This window comes from Helicoverpa armigera, chromosome 24, assembly GCF_030705265.1.
Source record: "Helicoverpa armigera isolate CAAS_96S chromosome 24, ASM3070526v1, whole genome shotgun sequence".
Lineage (NCBI taxonomy): Eukaryota > Metazoa > Arthropoda > Insecta > Lepidoptera > Noctuidae > Helicoverpa > Helicoverpa armigera.
In genome coordinates this window covers 9,025,544-9,040,259 of record NC_087143.1, presented here as the reverse complement: position 1 = coordinate 9,040,259, position 14,716 = coordinate 9,025,544, and the positions used below count along the sequence as shown (strand labels likewise).

General features: G+C 34.1%; 2 protein-coding genes and 1 non-coding gene across 3 annotated transcripts; 1 reads left to right on the top strand and 2 right to left on the bottom strand.

Moving 5' to 3' along the window:
• The first annotated feature begins 728 nt into the window (after positions 1–728).
• On the top strand, positions 729–9,100 carry LOC135118667 (vanin-like protein 1). Its single transcript, XM_064041264.1, has 9 exons — positions 729–854; positions 1,974–2,051; positions 3,057–3,113; positions 4,011–4,153; positions 4,896–5,092; positions 5,571–5,711; positions 6,714–6,875; positions 7,215–7,314; positions 7,597–9,100. The coding sequence occupies exons 1-9, from the start codon at positions 795–797 to the stop codon at positions 7,979–7,981; spliced, it is 1,323 nt and encodes a 440-aa protein (XP_063897334.1). The 5' UTR covers positions 729–794; the 3' UTR covers positions 7,982–9,100.
• Positions 9,101–9,230: 130 nt separating this feature from the next.
• Positions 9,231–13,873, bottom strand: LOC135118602 (chymotrypsin-1-like). Its single transcript, XM_064041033.1, has 6 exons — positions 13,664–13,873; positions 11,862–12,046; positions 11,126–11,368; positions 10,469–10,615; positions 9,853–9,951; positions 9,231–9,571 (listed from the first exon to the last, which is right to left on the bottom strand). Exons 1-6 carry the CDS (start codon positions 13,716–13,718, stop codon positions 9,464–9,466), a joined length of 837 nt encoding a protein of 278 aa, XP_063897103.1. The 5' UTR covers positions 13,719–13,873; the 3' UTR covers positions 9,231–9,463.
• On the bottom strand, positions 12,158–12,241 carry Trnal-cag (transfer RNA leucine (anticodon CAG)). The gene has a single exon. It is a non-coding gene; the product is annotated as a tRNA-Leu (tRNA).
• Positions 13,874–14,716: the final 843 nt, after the last annotated feature.

Here is a 14,716-nt window from a genome sequence, read left to right as displayed (position 1 = left end):
GGCTAATCTTTAACGATTTCAGTAACAATGAGTCGACGAACGCTATTTATATACAGTTTGACATTTGAACTCTGAAATCTTGAGATATTTATCTGCGGACGTAGGTATTAGTTGTGTCATAATGTGTATTGCATTATCTGTACCTATTGTGAATGTCCTTTTGTGTTTGGTGTACATTGTACATTGCTGGTTTTTGGAAGCATTGGAGGATGAATTTGATTATTGGATCAATTCATCTAAGTACGTCTTCGATGGGATAAACGGATGGCTTGGGGATTTTAATTTCTGAAAAGTGTTTTTAATGTGGCTGAAGCCTAAAACGGTTCAAGTGTTGCTGATTAACTGACTGACGATTCGTGGCTGTTCCAAGCATGGAAATGTTTTAAGCATCCCGAATCCATCAGCTTTTAGAACCAGCAGTTTTTCTACATAGTGACATCGTAACAATCACCTCAGCTAGATTAAACAGAAGATTATCGAGCGTTACATAATTCCGTAAAATCTAGATTTATCTTCATTATAATGCTTTCTTTACAGCTATTTAGCCTCTGTACTAAGTAAAGTTTAGCGTGCTTATCATTTCTGTCGCCGAGTCGATAATATAGTACACGCCACAATCAGATGCAATATTTTCGCCCTAAGCTGCGTCTCCGAGGCACAACACCGCCATTGTCGCGTCGCGCGCCAACTGAACAGGACGAGGACTCGCGCCTTATTTGAAAATAGAACAGAATTTATTTCAAATATTTTTTGTTCTTTTTTTTTTATAAAAGTGTGCCAGTGATATTTGAACAATGAAGCTTCTAAGCATAGTGGTTTGCTTTTTGTGTGTGAATTCTTTGATGGCTAGTGAGGTAAGATTTTGTTTTATTTATTTTTTACTTTTTAAGTTTCATTATTTTTGTGTTATGAAGATCTTAATTGAAACTACTTTGGCAGGTTTTTTTTTCAAGTTAAAAAATGATAGGAAAAGGATAAGGAACTAAAACTACCCTCCCCAAAACTTTCGACACTGTGATCATGAACTACCTAAGTGTTTTATATTTTTTTTAGATCTAAATGTTTATTAATGTGTTTTTTTTTGTTATGCAATTTATTCAAATAGGTACCAATTTAAATATGTACTTAGATATTTAGCAAAGAAACTGGCATTTTAGCATCAATATTCATTTTATTTTCGAACAATAGGTACAAAGGCACGAATCTCTTTTGTTTCTATTCCAATAAAAACAAAAAAACAACAAAAGAATAAGTTCAAAATAAAATACCATTCAACTAATAAACAAACGTAGGTACAGCATTTCTATTCAAAATTGGAACAAAGCTTGGATCATGCAGTTCCCGCGTGTTATTGTTCTATCTCTGTCTGATGTACGCGTTATCGTTCAATGTTGTTGTTCGTTCTCGCTCTAACGGAGGAATCTCCCTTCGGCCTAAATTTTGAATTAAGAATGTATGGACCGGTGTCACGTACGCCCTTTCTTCAGATTTATTGGGGACATAATATTAGGACTCTTTTGAAGGGACCTCTCTAGTTTCCAGTGCATTATCGGATGCAGAGATAAAATTGAGCGTGATGTTTTTTTTGGGTCAATTTAACGTTTTATTCTTAAGGCTTTGATATTCAAAATTGAAAGATAGAAAAAATACTATCTATCTATAGCAACGTAATCTTGACGAAAATTAGGCTATGGTTCTTTAATTGCAATTAAATGATGTCATTAAATGAAACTGTAGAATTTCTCGCTTTTTTATGTTGATTAAGATATTAAGGAAGAATAAAATGGTTAATGACGTGTATCAGTTTCATAATTAAAGTTAGTTACGTCAAAATTAAATGCACTTTAACGAAATTAGACTCAATAAATAGCTTAGAAAATGAATTATTGCACATTCAGCTACATCTTCTGAAACGTTTAATTGCGTTTTTTATCAACACTAGGTATATTTAAACATTAATATCTTTGTTTCAGACCTACAAAGCCGGTGTTTTGCTACAAAACAAAGAAATTAATGAATTTACACCTTTCATACAACAGGCTGGGCAAACGGTGAGTCAGACAAACAAGAAAAGCATACAGAATGTAGAAATATGTCTTCTGCTATCTTACTTTTTATAAATAGACGGTTTATTTCCATAATAATTATAAGCTTTATCATAAAAAAATATAGTACTAGAGTTTGCGCGCGGTTTCACTCGCGCACTGAGGGAATTACTAGCACATTGAAATAAACTGAAAGAATTTACAGGTAAAATCTATGTATTATTGATTTTCCTGTACGTTATTTATCCTTCGTGTCGTAAAGTACCTTGGGATAGTTATGGATTCATAACTTTAACCAATACCTGCCGTTGTCAATTTATTGTAGGTACCTTTATTTTGGTAAACTAAGAACAGTGACCTCTCTAGCAAATTCTAGAGGGACATCAGGGGTCACAGCATGTTATGTTGCGATAGCAATGTTTTGCAAACACAGCTATAACTGAAGAAAAACAATGATAACCCACCACCCACCACCATACTTGATATCAATTACTAAAGAGGTTACATACCTATTTGGACTTTTTCTATTCGGGTCAAGATTTAAAAAAAAGTTGTGGAATTCCGCGCCAAAAGACGAGATTCATATTCACGCGTTCTAAATATGAAAACTGAAATTCAAATGTAGAACATCGTTTTGTAAATAAACACCACGAGGTGATCAGCTGAGAGGTCGATGACCCTCCGCGCATGCGCTTTGAAAATATCCTTACTGCATTAAATTGTAAGAAATATATTATTCTGAGGACTTGTAACGTTCTTTGTTCATAGATATTTATGTTAAAAGTATTTTTGTATTTTTATACGTGACTGGAATCACATATAAATGCAAAATTAAGTCCTTACCTACTTACTAAGTAGGTACCTATCCGTGTATTTAAAATTAGTCATCTACCTATCATGCTTTTGTTAGCCCGTACAATACATTATTGTTGATCCAAACGAGGCAATCCATATTTCAGTCCGCTTTTTCATGACTGTCTGAAATTGACTTAATTTTCATTTTATTTACAGGGTTTAGACATCTTAGTTCTCCCATCGCTGCCAGGATCTGCCGATAAATATGATGAGGTAAGTTATTTAACACTTAAACATAAAAAAACAAAGCTTTAAGACTCTCAATAACACAAATTAAAACTATTTTTATCGCGCCTTACGACCGTTAACAATCATCTATCTATAGATAGTATATTGGAAGCGGCCGTTAGCAGCACAAATCACGGTTTCAAAGCTTTCGATCATGCGCGCTGCACGTGTTAGCCGTCTCTTTCTAACGTAGTACTAAATGTTCTTTGTTGTTGTTCCGTCTCGCTCTGGCGGGTCTCCCCTTGTGAATGCATGGTGTGTCACGTACACCGGTTTGAGTGAACTTTTAGAATGAAGTTTAATATTATTACCACATATTTTTATTTTATTCAAGGATTTAGATGTTAGGTAGGATATTATTATAAAGGTTTTTGCATATGGTCCGAGTAGATAGGTGAAATATGGTAATTTAGGAGTACGCTGAGAGATGCAATTTTAGAACTTTGCATAAAAATAAATTTTGTAAAGGAGGCTTATTTAAATGACCTCTGTTGACTAATGTGTAGGTACCTAAATTATTATCTGAGCAAGTTAAAAGGGTTCTAAAGAACTTACCGTCTTGTTCTTGAGATCCCGGAGTTATACAAAGGACAAGCTAAGAGGCTCAGATCTGAGCTAAGAGGGCTCTTAACGTCGAGGAGATTGCAGACGAAACCGTTTCCTACCTAACAGTCTCCTATCCCTGTTAGTAAGATAATCCTGTAATGAGTAATCTCAGAGGCTATTGGTGAAATGAAGCATTAAAATAACAGCAGTTTTCAATATAAAATTATGCCTCGTGCCTACTGAAAAAATTAACCAATTCTCCAGTCAGTGAAAACTGATGATGATTTTTTTCCTCCATTAATTGTAAATTGTTCAAAACTTATCTTTTTGTTACAGTTGGTAAACTCGATCTCGAAAACGGCTAGACAGGCTGGCGTGTACATCGCTACACATTTGTATGAGAAAGCAAGATGTGGCATGGCGTATGAAACTGTCAGAAGTAACCTGGTCTTCGATAGGAATGGAGATATTGCTGCTGTGTAAGTATTTACAACAAATTTATATGATTGTAAAGGATTTTTTTAAGGTTTGTGCAAGCCCTGTCCTAAAGGACATGATTTTTATTAACAATACCATATTTTATCTTTCTGTTCTTTCTTTTTCCAGACCCAATATTGTCCAAAAACCAGACCCCATAAGTTTATTAATGTCCGATATTCAGAGAGAGAAAGATTATAAGAGCTCACAGTTTCCTTTTGGCATCGATCCAAACTTCTATAAATAACCTCGAACCTAGTAAATAAATCCTTTTAATTAAAGGATACCATTTTCATCCATTAGAGCTCAATTTTACAAAACATTAAAGTCCAGGTTCACCAACAATACAAACGTCATTTTTTCTTGCACCTGAACGTAAAATTTTTAGTAAATAGTTGTTCTCAGAAAACTGACTTAACCTAGGCCTGATTCAGGTATTCATCATCCTCCGAGCCTTTTCCCAATCATGTTGGGGTCGGCTTTCCAGTCTAACCGGATTCAGCTGAGTACCAGTGCTTTACAAGAAGCGACTGCCTATCTGACCTCCTCAACCCAGTTACCCGGGCAACCCGATACCCCTTGGTTAGACTGGTGTCAGACTTACTGGCTTCTGACTACCCGTAACGACTGCCAAGGATGTTCAATGACAGCCGGGACCTACAGTTTAACGTGCCATCCGAAACACAGTCGATGGTGATTCAGGTATTCATAACCCAAATAATAATCTTCTCCCTTCTTCTTCAGGTATAGGAAACCTCAAAACGGCATTGCAAACTGCACAACCCCCCACTCGGACCTCGTCACGTTCACCACAGACTTTGGAGTAACCTTCGGCCTGGTGATGGAAGAAGACCTGGCTCTGTATGATGCAGAGCATTTCAAAGGAGTCAACAACTTTGTGATGGCGGGAGAGTGGGAGTCTGAGGTCGCTTTGTTAAATGGTGAGTAATTGAAAAAGATTTGTATACCCCTTACGATTCTTCCTGTTGTTGGCACTTGAGCTGCAGATTTTAATCACCTAAGAAGTTCCGTTGCCAGAGTTTTCTCAAATTCGCCTGACGGCCTCTGCAAGGAATTGTAAAAACTACTGCTGCTGAGTAGCAATCTTCTTACGTTAACATGAAGTTTCGCTATTAAATATCGTTGGGGTTCAAAATGCTAAGGAGATTAGGTATTTAGTTCTTCTTCGATTTGATTTTTGTTAGGAACTGCTTAGGCAAATTGCTTGGATTCAAATTTTACGTCGCACCATATTTTTATTATATATAAAACTGCCCTCTGTTATTCTTTACAACATCTTTTGGCATTTAACCGAGCCCCGCAAAACGGTCCAACCATAATTGATGAGAGACACACAAAATTCCAATTCCATGTAAGTACAACCAAGGATATTTTTCTAACATCTGTCTTTATTTACAGCTGCTACCTTCGCTCCATCCTGGTCTTACATCATGAACGCTAACTTGGTGTCAACTGCTGGCATCTATGCTGGTAAAGCTGGTCTGAAGACTGGTGAAGAGTCACTGCTAGTTGCTGAGTTGAACAAGAATGGAGGCAGTGGTAAGTTATTGGTCATTTTGTAGTTAAACTAGCTGTTTTTTCTCGAATTATTTCCTGTAATCTGATAAAACATAGCCTATGTTACTCGGGGATAGTGTAGCTTTCCAACAGGAAAAGAATTATTCAAATCAGTTCTGTAGTTTAGGAATTTTTAGTGTACAAATAAACAAAAATTCAGTATATTATTTTTTATATGGGCTTTTGGAAACATTTCATATTATATCGTCTTAGGTATTGTATTCATATTATTGGCCTGAAATTCATGAATTTATTGAGAGACTAACTCATGAAAATATGGATAAGAAAAGATATGTAATTTTCAAAATATTAGTGTTATGGCAGGCAATTTAATTACTTCCGCGAAGATAGAAGTTATCTCTCAAATTCACTTATAAGCCTATAATTTCCTTCAAATTATCAAGCAAATACGCGATCAATAACAATCTTAAGATGTCGAATACTGTTTTCATACAAACATGTTTTTCTAAGTTTATCATCGCGTGAGTGTATCATACGATGTTAGATAGTAATCTTAGGTATGACGTCATAAGCAAATGCTTCGCCATTTTGTATGATTTGCTATGCAGATGTAACTGCAAATTGTGTTCAGTTTTCTATAGTTATTTTAGTTTATAATGTTTAATGTGAGCTGTCTATTGTTAAAGAGCTTATCTGTGGCAGTCTTGTTGAAGGTTGCATAAAAAATTACCTAAGCATGCGTTGCTGACTTACCATTTATTATTATACCTCATCAATTTTTTTTTTGTTGGAGACACTTTTCTATTATCAGGGTCACGGCTTTATAGATTAACTTACCACTTATTCTGCCGATTCATTCGTTGATATGTGTTCAATAATTTTATATTATACAAACAATGTTATCTTTAAAGAAATTAACTTTTTATTCATACATGTTAATCATCTACTTGTCACAAAACTATCTAAAGATTAGGAATACTTTGCCTGTCGACACCAAATCTACAATTCATATCTTAATTCCAGCGTCTCAAACGGTGCTATCTATCAAGCCTTCTACCTTCCATCAAGCAGACCTAAGTCAATACGTCATCAGACCTCTGGATCTTGAAGCTAGCTCCATGGGTTATAAGGATACCATCTGCCATAGAAGTTTCTGCTGTGAATTCTATGTCAAAACTGCTTCAGGTAAATTATAGTTTTTTTATGTTTTTTCATGTTCCTCTCGTATTTGTTTTCGCCTGAAATATTTGACTGCTAGGAAAAGCTTAAAGATTTTAATAACCTTCCTGTGACACATGATTCATATGTACACACTGATTATACTATTGTGTCTGCTTAGTTGACAATGAAGTGATTAATATTAGGCAGAGTATTTAACTTAACTTTTTTTTACAAAAAACATGGTTGCCCTGAATTTCAATTTTTGGCGTATTATATAATAAAAAAGATCTGCCCTTGTAATCATAATAGGACAAGTAAATTAAAAGTAAGCTGTTGTAATAATTTTATGTTTGCTATTTTTAGGTAGCAAAAACGAAGCGAGCTACAAGTTGGCTGCATTCAATGGCGTGCTTCCAGTCAGCGATCACCACAATATTGCAGCTGAGATCTGTCTTATTTCTGGGTAAGTTAGCTTTTTACTCACAAAAAGTCAAAGTTAAATATGTGTATTGAAATTCGGTTGGATAAATTATCATTTTTTCACGTAAATTAAATTGGACAGCCCCTAAAAACGTCCTCCTTTTACCACTTCCCAGTGCTATGGCTGGGAATGGTAAAAATTGGAGGAAATTGGTCGGTAAATAAGTTCAATTACCGCATTATAAACATGATAAAAATCCGCAGATTTATCTAAATGGATCTTGTCTTACTGGTTTTTATAAAAACATTTATATTTTTCTTTCAGATCTGAAAATTCAGACACAGTTTTCGAAAGAATTTCTGTAACTGCCAACTTCACGAAACAAAACGCCCAGTTCCCCCTCGTCCAATCTGCAATATTGCCAGCAGAAAATTTCAAATTCACCACCAAAGCCAGTGAAAATTCACAACAGGTAACACTGGAAGCTGTCAATGTCAAAAGTTTACAAAATGTCGGAATTTTCGGTAAAGATAGCGCAGTTTTAGAAGATAATTATGTATATGGAGAGAAAAATAATACGGAAACTGTACAAAATGATATTTATGAATATATTTTCAATGAGGATGTTCAGGAATTCTTCGATTACGTCTGGATACGTTTAAGAATATTGATCGTAGTTGTGTCTATCTACATTTTGGAAATGATGTAAGGTACAAAATCGAGAAAAGTTTGTAATTTTTTATACACTTTTGAATGATTTCAAAAAATATCGGGGATTATAAATAAGAGAATTTAACTAAATGGTTGTTTATTGAAATACCTTTTTAGTTTAAAGGTAGTTTTTAAATAATGATTAGATATAATATATCTCTTTTATATAAATGACAGCGGGTTTTTAAAATTGAGCGAGTGTGATGTCTGCAAAATGTACTAGTTCAATTTATTTGAACTCAGTGTCATTTAAATATTTTTGTACCCATTATGTACATACTACAAAAAAATAAATTGAAATCATTGCCTGAAAACAATGTTTCAAAATTCGTTTTATCACGATTTTGTTAAATGCCAAATCTTGATAAATATTGTACTTTTTAATGAATGAGTGATAAATAAAATAATGATGTATACTTTTGCATATATTTTAGATACAGATTTTTAATTATCTGGTGATTTCAAAATTTGTTACTGTATAAAGCCAGTGTATGCTATTTTAACTAAAAAAAATATATGTGTCTCTTCATTGTGCCAAGATAATAAGATTATTTGTAAGTTACTTATTTGATGGGCAAGGTTATTAATATTTAACGTTAAAAGTGTGAGATCTAGTTTAAAAAATATGAGGATAATGAACAATAATTAAAATTAATTAACTTACCTACTTATTAATATTTTTGATTTTAATTTCTTTCATTAATGTTCATTGTCCTTTAAATAGTACCTACAAAATATGGTTTGTTTTGAGAACTGATTTGTGTACGTGATTGTACTTCAATAAGATTTTGTCGACGACTGTACTAATGTCTGTAGTAAGAACATGTTTTATTTTTTATGGTTAAGGCCCAAATATTATCAACATAAACGTCGGTTCTCTTAAAATTTCGTTTATTTTGTAGATGAAATTTGGAAAAATGGCCGTTTATTTTGCAGATAGGCCTAACCAGTAGTTTAGAAGAGCTACAGTGATAATTGATACATTTGTATAATTGAGTAAAAGTATGAATGAATATTATATTAATCGTGTGTTTGTAAAGTACAGTCGCGACAAACTGCTGTGATATTAGTTTTATGCATGTTTTTAATTAAATATAGAAGATTTTTTTATGGATAACGCTGTGTTTTATTTCTTGTTAGAGAAGCTGGTCAAGCAAAATCATATATGTATCAAGATATGAGGAGGCGGTAAATAAATATAATATTTCCATTAATATGTCTTCATTATATTTACAAGAAACAACAATGTTCTAAGGTACAGGGAAAGTACTGTTTTCATCCACCACTTTACTACAACGATAACTACAATATTATAAGAATTTTACGACACGACAAGCATTCTTTACTTTAGAAGTTAGTAACCAAAACCTCACTATTGAAATAAATGTTTTTCCAAAATATTTACAGCATAATTGTATTTGCGATTCCTACAACACTTGCCTTAATAAGTACAGGTACATATGTAAGCGAAGTTCATTAACTAATGTCTGTTGGTATATCTGTGGTGTTTGTGGTTGTGAATATACTTCACGTGGTCTTCATCGTCATCGTACAGAGTCTTCTCTATCCATCTCATGAACGCTTCCACCTGAAATTATACATTGCTAAGTTATTTTCTTCAGGACAAGTGGACTTTATTTGGGACCAATCAATAGGGAAAAAGGCTTGGGAGACATATTGATAGCCAATAGTCTTATTTGATAATGATCTTTAAAGATTTCACTAAGCAACAAACAAACGGCATTAGTCACTCTCGCTCGAGATAGGTGCTATCAAAATTCAATCAGCTTTTCACAATATGTTGCTATATCTAATTTTTTATGGAGTTTCTTGACGGTTATTCTTCGTAAAGTTTCAATTTTATTTTACCTTTGTGTAGACATCAGGTTTTCCCCTGGCACAGGGTATGCCCCACGACACGATTCCGATCTGACGACCTTCCCGCACCAGGGGACCGCCGGAATCACCCTGGAAAAATATATTGACGCGATTTTTAAGAAAATTGATGAATGCACGGTATAGAGCGTGTATTTTTTCCTATTTACGTATTAGTCCAATTAAAAAAGATTATTCTTCAATTATGTCTTGACATAATTATTATGAAAAATGATTGTAACGTTTGGAATATAACAAGTACATTGATCCGTGGGTACATTTCTTAACTAGAACGTAGTGTTTCTTTTCAAGTTAGATGGATTTATTATTAAAAAAAGACCGACGTGGTTTGTCAAACCTATTAGCAGGAAAGTGTAATGTAAACGGCAAGCTGGTTTCCGCGGTTTCATCCGCTTTTTGTCAACGCTACTACCCGTATATAGCTAAAATATAGCCTGTCACCTAATGTAGCTTTTCAACAGTAACAAAATTTTCAAATCGGCTTAGTAGTGGTTTCAAAATCTTTAGGGTACAAACAAAAAATATTTCCTCCTCAAAATATTACGGTATATTTCCAGTTAATCTTAAATCTTCCTAAATAACTACTTACATGACAAGCCCCCTCCCCAGCTTTAGTCAGCGCACAGATCTGAGTCTCGAACACAGCATTAACACTCTTGTGGGCTTCCTTACACTCTTCATAGGTGATGGAGCGTAGTTCCAGCTGCATCAGGTCATTGGGCAGGCGGCCTGGGTACTGAGGGACAAGGGTTGTGGGTGGTAAGTAGGTAGATGGTTTGGGCTCAAGTAAACGTATGTTGGTAACAGATTGCTATTACTAATTTTATAGGCGTCTTAAGCCTGTATGTTAAAGTTTGATATTGGTTATTTAATTAAATCATAATTAAAGTATAGGTACCTTATGATATAGAATTTTCTGTGTTTTATGATGAAAATAAGTCGGTTTCTAATATTATATAATATAATTATGTATATGTATGTATGATATGTATTTGTAATTTTGATAAGATAGGACGATAAACAGCTTTCTAATCGTGTACCTAACTAAAGCCTAGTGATAAAATAAACTCTAGTGTTTTAATTTCAATTAAATACTTAGTCGATGGGGTATATTAGAAGTACATGCACTTATCTAATCCATATTCTAAAACGAATATCACATTTTCTTACACTTTTCCTACCATATCACTGTATGTTACTGAACAATTGAAAATCAAACAATTCAAACCCACAAACTCCAACTCACCGAAGTAGTCCCCCACCCCGTCAACACGAGCTCCTCCCCCTTTTCCACCGGCTCATCGTTCAGCTCCACAGCATCTACGGTACTCCCGAAATCCACCTCCTCATCAGTGAAGAGTATGGCTATGTCGTTCTTGATGATGTAGTCGTCGTAATCCTCGTGGATGACCACCTTGCGGATGGTGTATGCTGTGCCTCCGGCAGCTGGTTGGTCCCTACTACCGCTTTGAAGTATTGAGGTTTTAGTCTGGAAGGTTGGTAGAAATTTTAATTATGAATAGAATTGTGAGATGACATCACACAGAGGAGTATGGATATTAGGGCAGAATTAATAATACCTAATTGTTCTATTTTTATTTCGATCAGAATGTAACCTTAATTAATATTTAGCCATGATTATATCAGGGGTTTTAATTTTAAATTTAATAAATGTCCGCTTTGAAGTGACTTTAATAAGAGGCAAATATGTAATTCTGTTGTACGTGCAATAAGCACTTTTTTCGTTGCACAGCGCCTTCCAATTATTTCATAGCAAACCGTGTGTGATTTGCTGAGCACCAATTATATAAATAATGCAGTGAAATAATTAAATATTATTTCACTGCATTAATTTATCTTTGTAATTATAATTACTTGAGTATTGAGTTGCTATGGTAATCAAAATAAATGCTGAAAAATGCTTATCTAAATGAATGATGATGTAATGCTAATAAATAATTCTTATTTCCTTACCTATCAACACAATGAGCAGCTGTCAGAATAACTCTAGGGGTGACAAGCGATGCCCCACAGAAATGCCACACCCCCCATATTCTTAAAGAAACTTGGTAGGGGATAGAGCCATTGGGAGCCTTAAACCCCCCTACAATTCGCTCCCAGTCTTCACGGGCATCAGGACTTGAGGCAGTGAAGAATTCTGATGACACTGGAATAGAAGATAAATTATAATCAGAATAATGTGTTAAAAATAAATGTTTAATTTTGTAAAAATGTGATGGTAAGAGGAAATAACAGTATGGTCAGTTCAAAAAGTATTTGTCAGAAGTGGGATTCGAACCCACGCCCACAGAAGTGGACTGCGACCTGAACGCAGCGCCTTAGACCGCTCGGCCATCCTGACATGTTTAGTGTGGTTGAAATTATCAACTTGTATGTGCAGATTTATAGCTGGAGATAAAAATAGACACTGACGTCACAGGTAGTTGATAATTCACTTTGCGTCGACTGCATGCAATCAATAGTTTCAGTTTAAACGATTTAAGACTTTAAAGACATAGAAATAAGAGTTAACTGTTAAATTTTGTATGACGTAGAAGAGTTGAATTAAGGTCAGTTTAATTGAAGGTCAGAGATTCTGTGTAGTTGCTATGCAGTAGTTTTTCAGCTCGTGAGATATTACATAACTGAGTCAGATTTTTAACCTTGTTTAAATAAAATAATGAAGGTCGTTTAGTCAAAAGTTCCTTGCCTTAGTGGCATATAAACACGTAAGACAGGTATCAAAAAGCTAAGAAGAATGTTACAATTAGTAACTTTAGAATCTGAATGTAAACAAAACGTTATGATCTGTAATTTTATTAGGTATCATCACAAAAAAAAAATCTAAATTCTAAACAAAATAATGCAACCTCTTTTCTCAGCATACAATACTGAACAAGGCACTGGCCACTTTGCATCAAAAACTCGTGGATGCCATTAAAGTTTTGTCTTCTAGTTTTATTTCTTTTTGACTGTAATGGCTTTGATCAGATTTTTTTGATAGAAATAGGGCAGTATTTTAGCTTCTATAAAGTGCAACCTTTTTGCAGTTTAGATTTTAGCGGTATTTTATTGAAAAAAAAAAATGTCCTTATTGACATTTGATATCATTAAAATATTTGAAGTGTTAATAATGAATTATTTATTACTGAATGGTTTACATTTTATGTGAATTGTAGAAATTAAGTTTGACATTTTTCCTACATCAAAGAAGTTTTTTTCTAACGTTTTTAAGGTGAGTAGTAGTTAATTTATCTTACATTTAGCATTTCTAGGATCCTGTTTAACTTGGTTTGGCGTTTGATATCCCGTTTGACCGTTTACAAATATCTCCACATTTGGTTTTAAATCTTTCATTTTGAGTACTTCGACAGTTTTAATGTTATTTTCTTTGAAAGGTTCTTCAGTTATTTCATTATCCTTTAAGATATTTCTTGGGACATCTGAGAAAGGAAATACGAATTGCTGAATTATTATTATTTTGTATCTTCGTGATGACCTTATTATATTATCTGTGTAAGATTCATTTAAAACATCCGTCAATATCCTATTATTACACTTTAGATTTCATTTAATTTAACTACAAACAAAATTAAATCAACCGATATTTTTGTTTCGAAGATCGAAGTTATTACATTATGTATGTATACGTAGGACGAAGTGAAGATAAATAATGAGATTATTTTTGAACACATTTACAAATCTTGATACCGAAATATTTGACAAATACCTCGAAATTAAATTCCAAGACGAATTATTAGGTATTAATTAGCAATTTCCTTACCAGCACCAACACAAATCCCAAACAAAACCGCGATTAAGAACCCGTAACGCCTCATTTTGTCACCACTTAAACAAAATACAACTTATCACCTAAGACCACAAAGTATTGTGTAAAAAACTAGGAAAATTCTTCCCTTATATAGTACATAAACAAATTGTTTCTGACGCAATAGTCTATGTACTAAATTCTTATGGTGATACCCGTATGCTGGGTGTTACGTTGTTTCACAGAAGATAATCGTGGTATATCGTCATTGTTTCAAGGTGGTTTGATAGAATTTGATATTGTATCTTTATCTTTTTGATGAAAGTGAGGTCGGGATAAAGGTATATGGTCTGTTATTTTGAGAGTTATAGTGTAAAAGGGCTAGTTGAGTGAGCCTGTGGTAATAATTCGAGCATTAATACCGATTGCGGCAGATTGCTGTAAAGTTCTATCAGGAAAACATCCTGATTGGTCTGGTTGTTGGTGATTTCATCAGTCGTTAAATGTGGAACCTACTACTGTTACACTCTATTGCTCAACTCTTAATTCAGTCGAAAAATATATTTAAACTGGACAAAGAATGGTTTCAAAAGTTATACATAAAAACGTTCCCAAACTTCTACCTAAGCTATGTATTTTTCGCAGAGAGATTCGTGAAACAAACGTACATGAAATAAACATGACATTTTCAGATAATTAGGTTAATGTCTCTAGAGAATCATCATCATCATCTTCCTGCCCTTATCCCAATTTTATTTGGGGTCGGCGCAGCATGTTTTCTCCTTCCATACTCTTCTATCTGCCATCATCTCACAAGAAACATTCTTTCTTATCATATCTACTTTCACACAATAACGAAGACATTATTAGTCTAGCCTACGGTAAGCATATTTTTCAGACCATGTATATTTACTTAATTAGTATAAGTTTACCGGCCTTTATATCCTCCGTCCGTGGTACTGAGAAATTGACCAGGAAAATTCTCCCTTCCACACTGGTCAATTGCGAGGTACCATGCCTGGCTGAGGCTGTAGAGGCTTGGAAAATCACCTGCCCGAATATTGATCT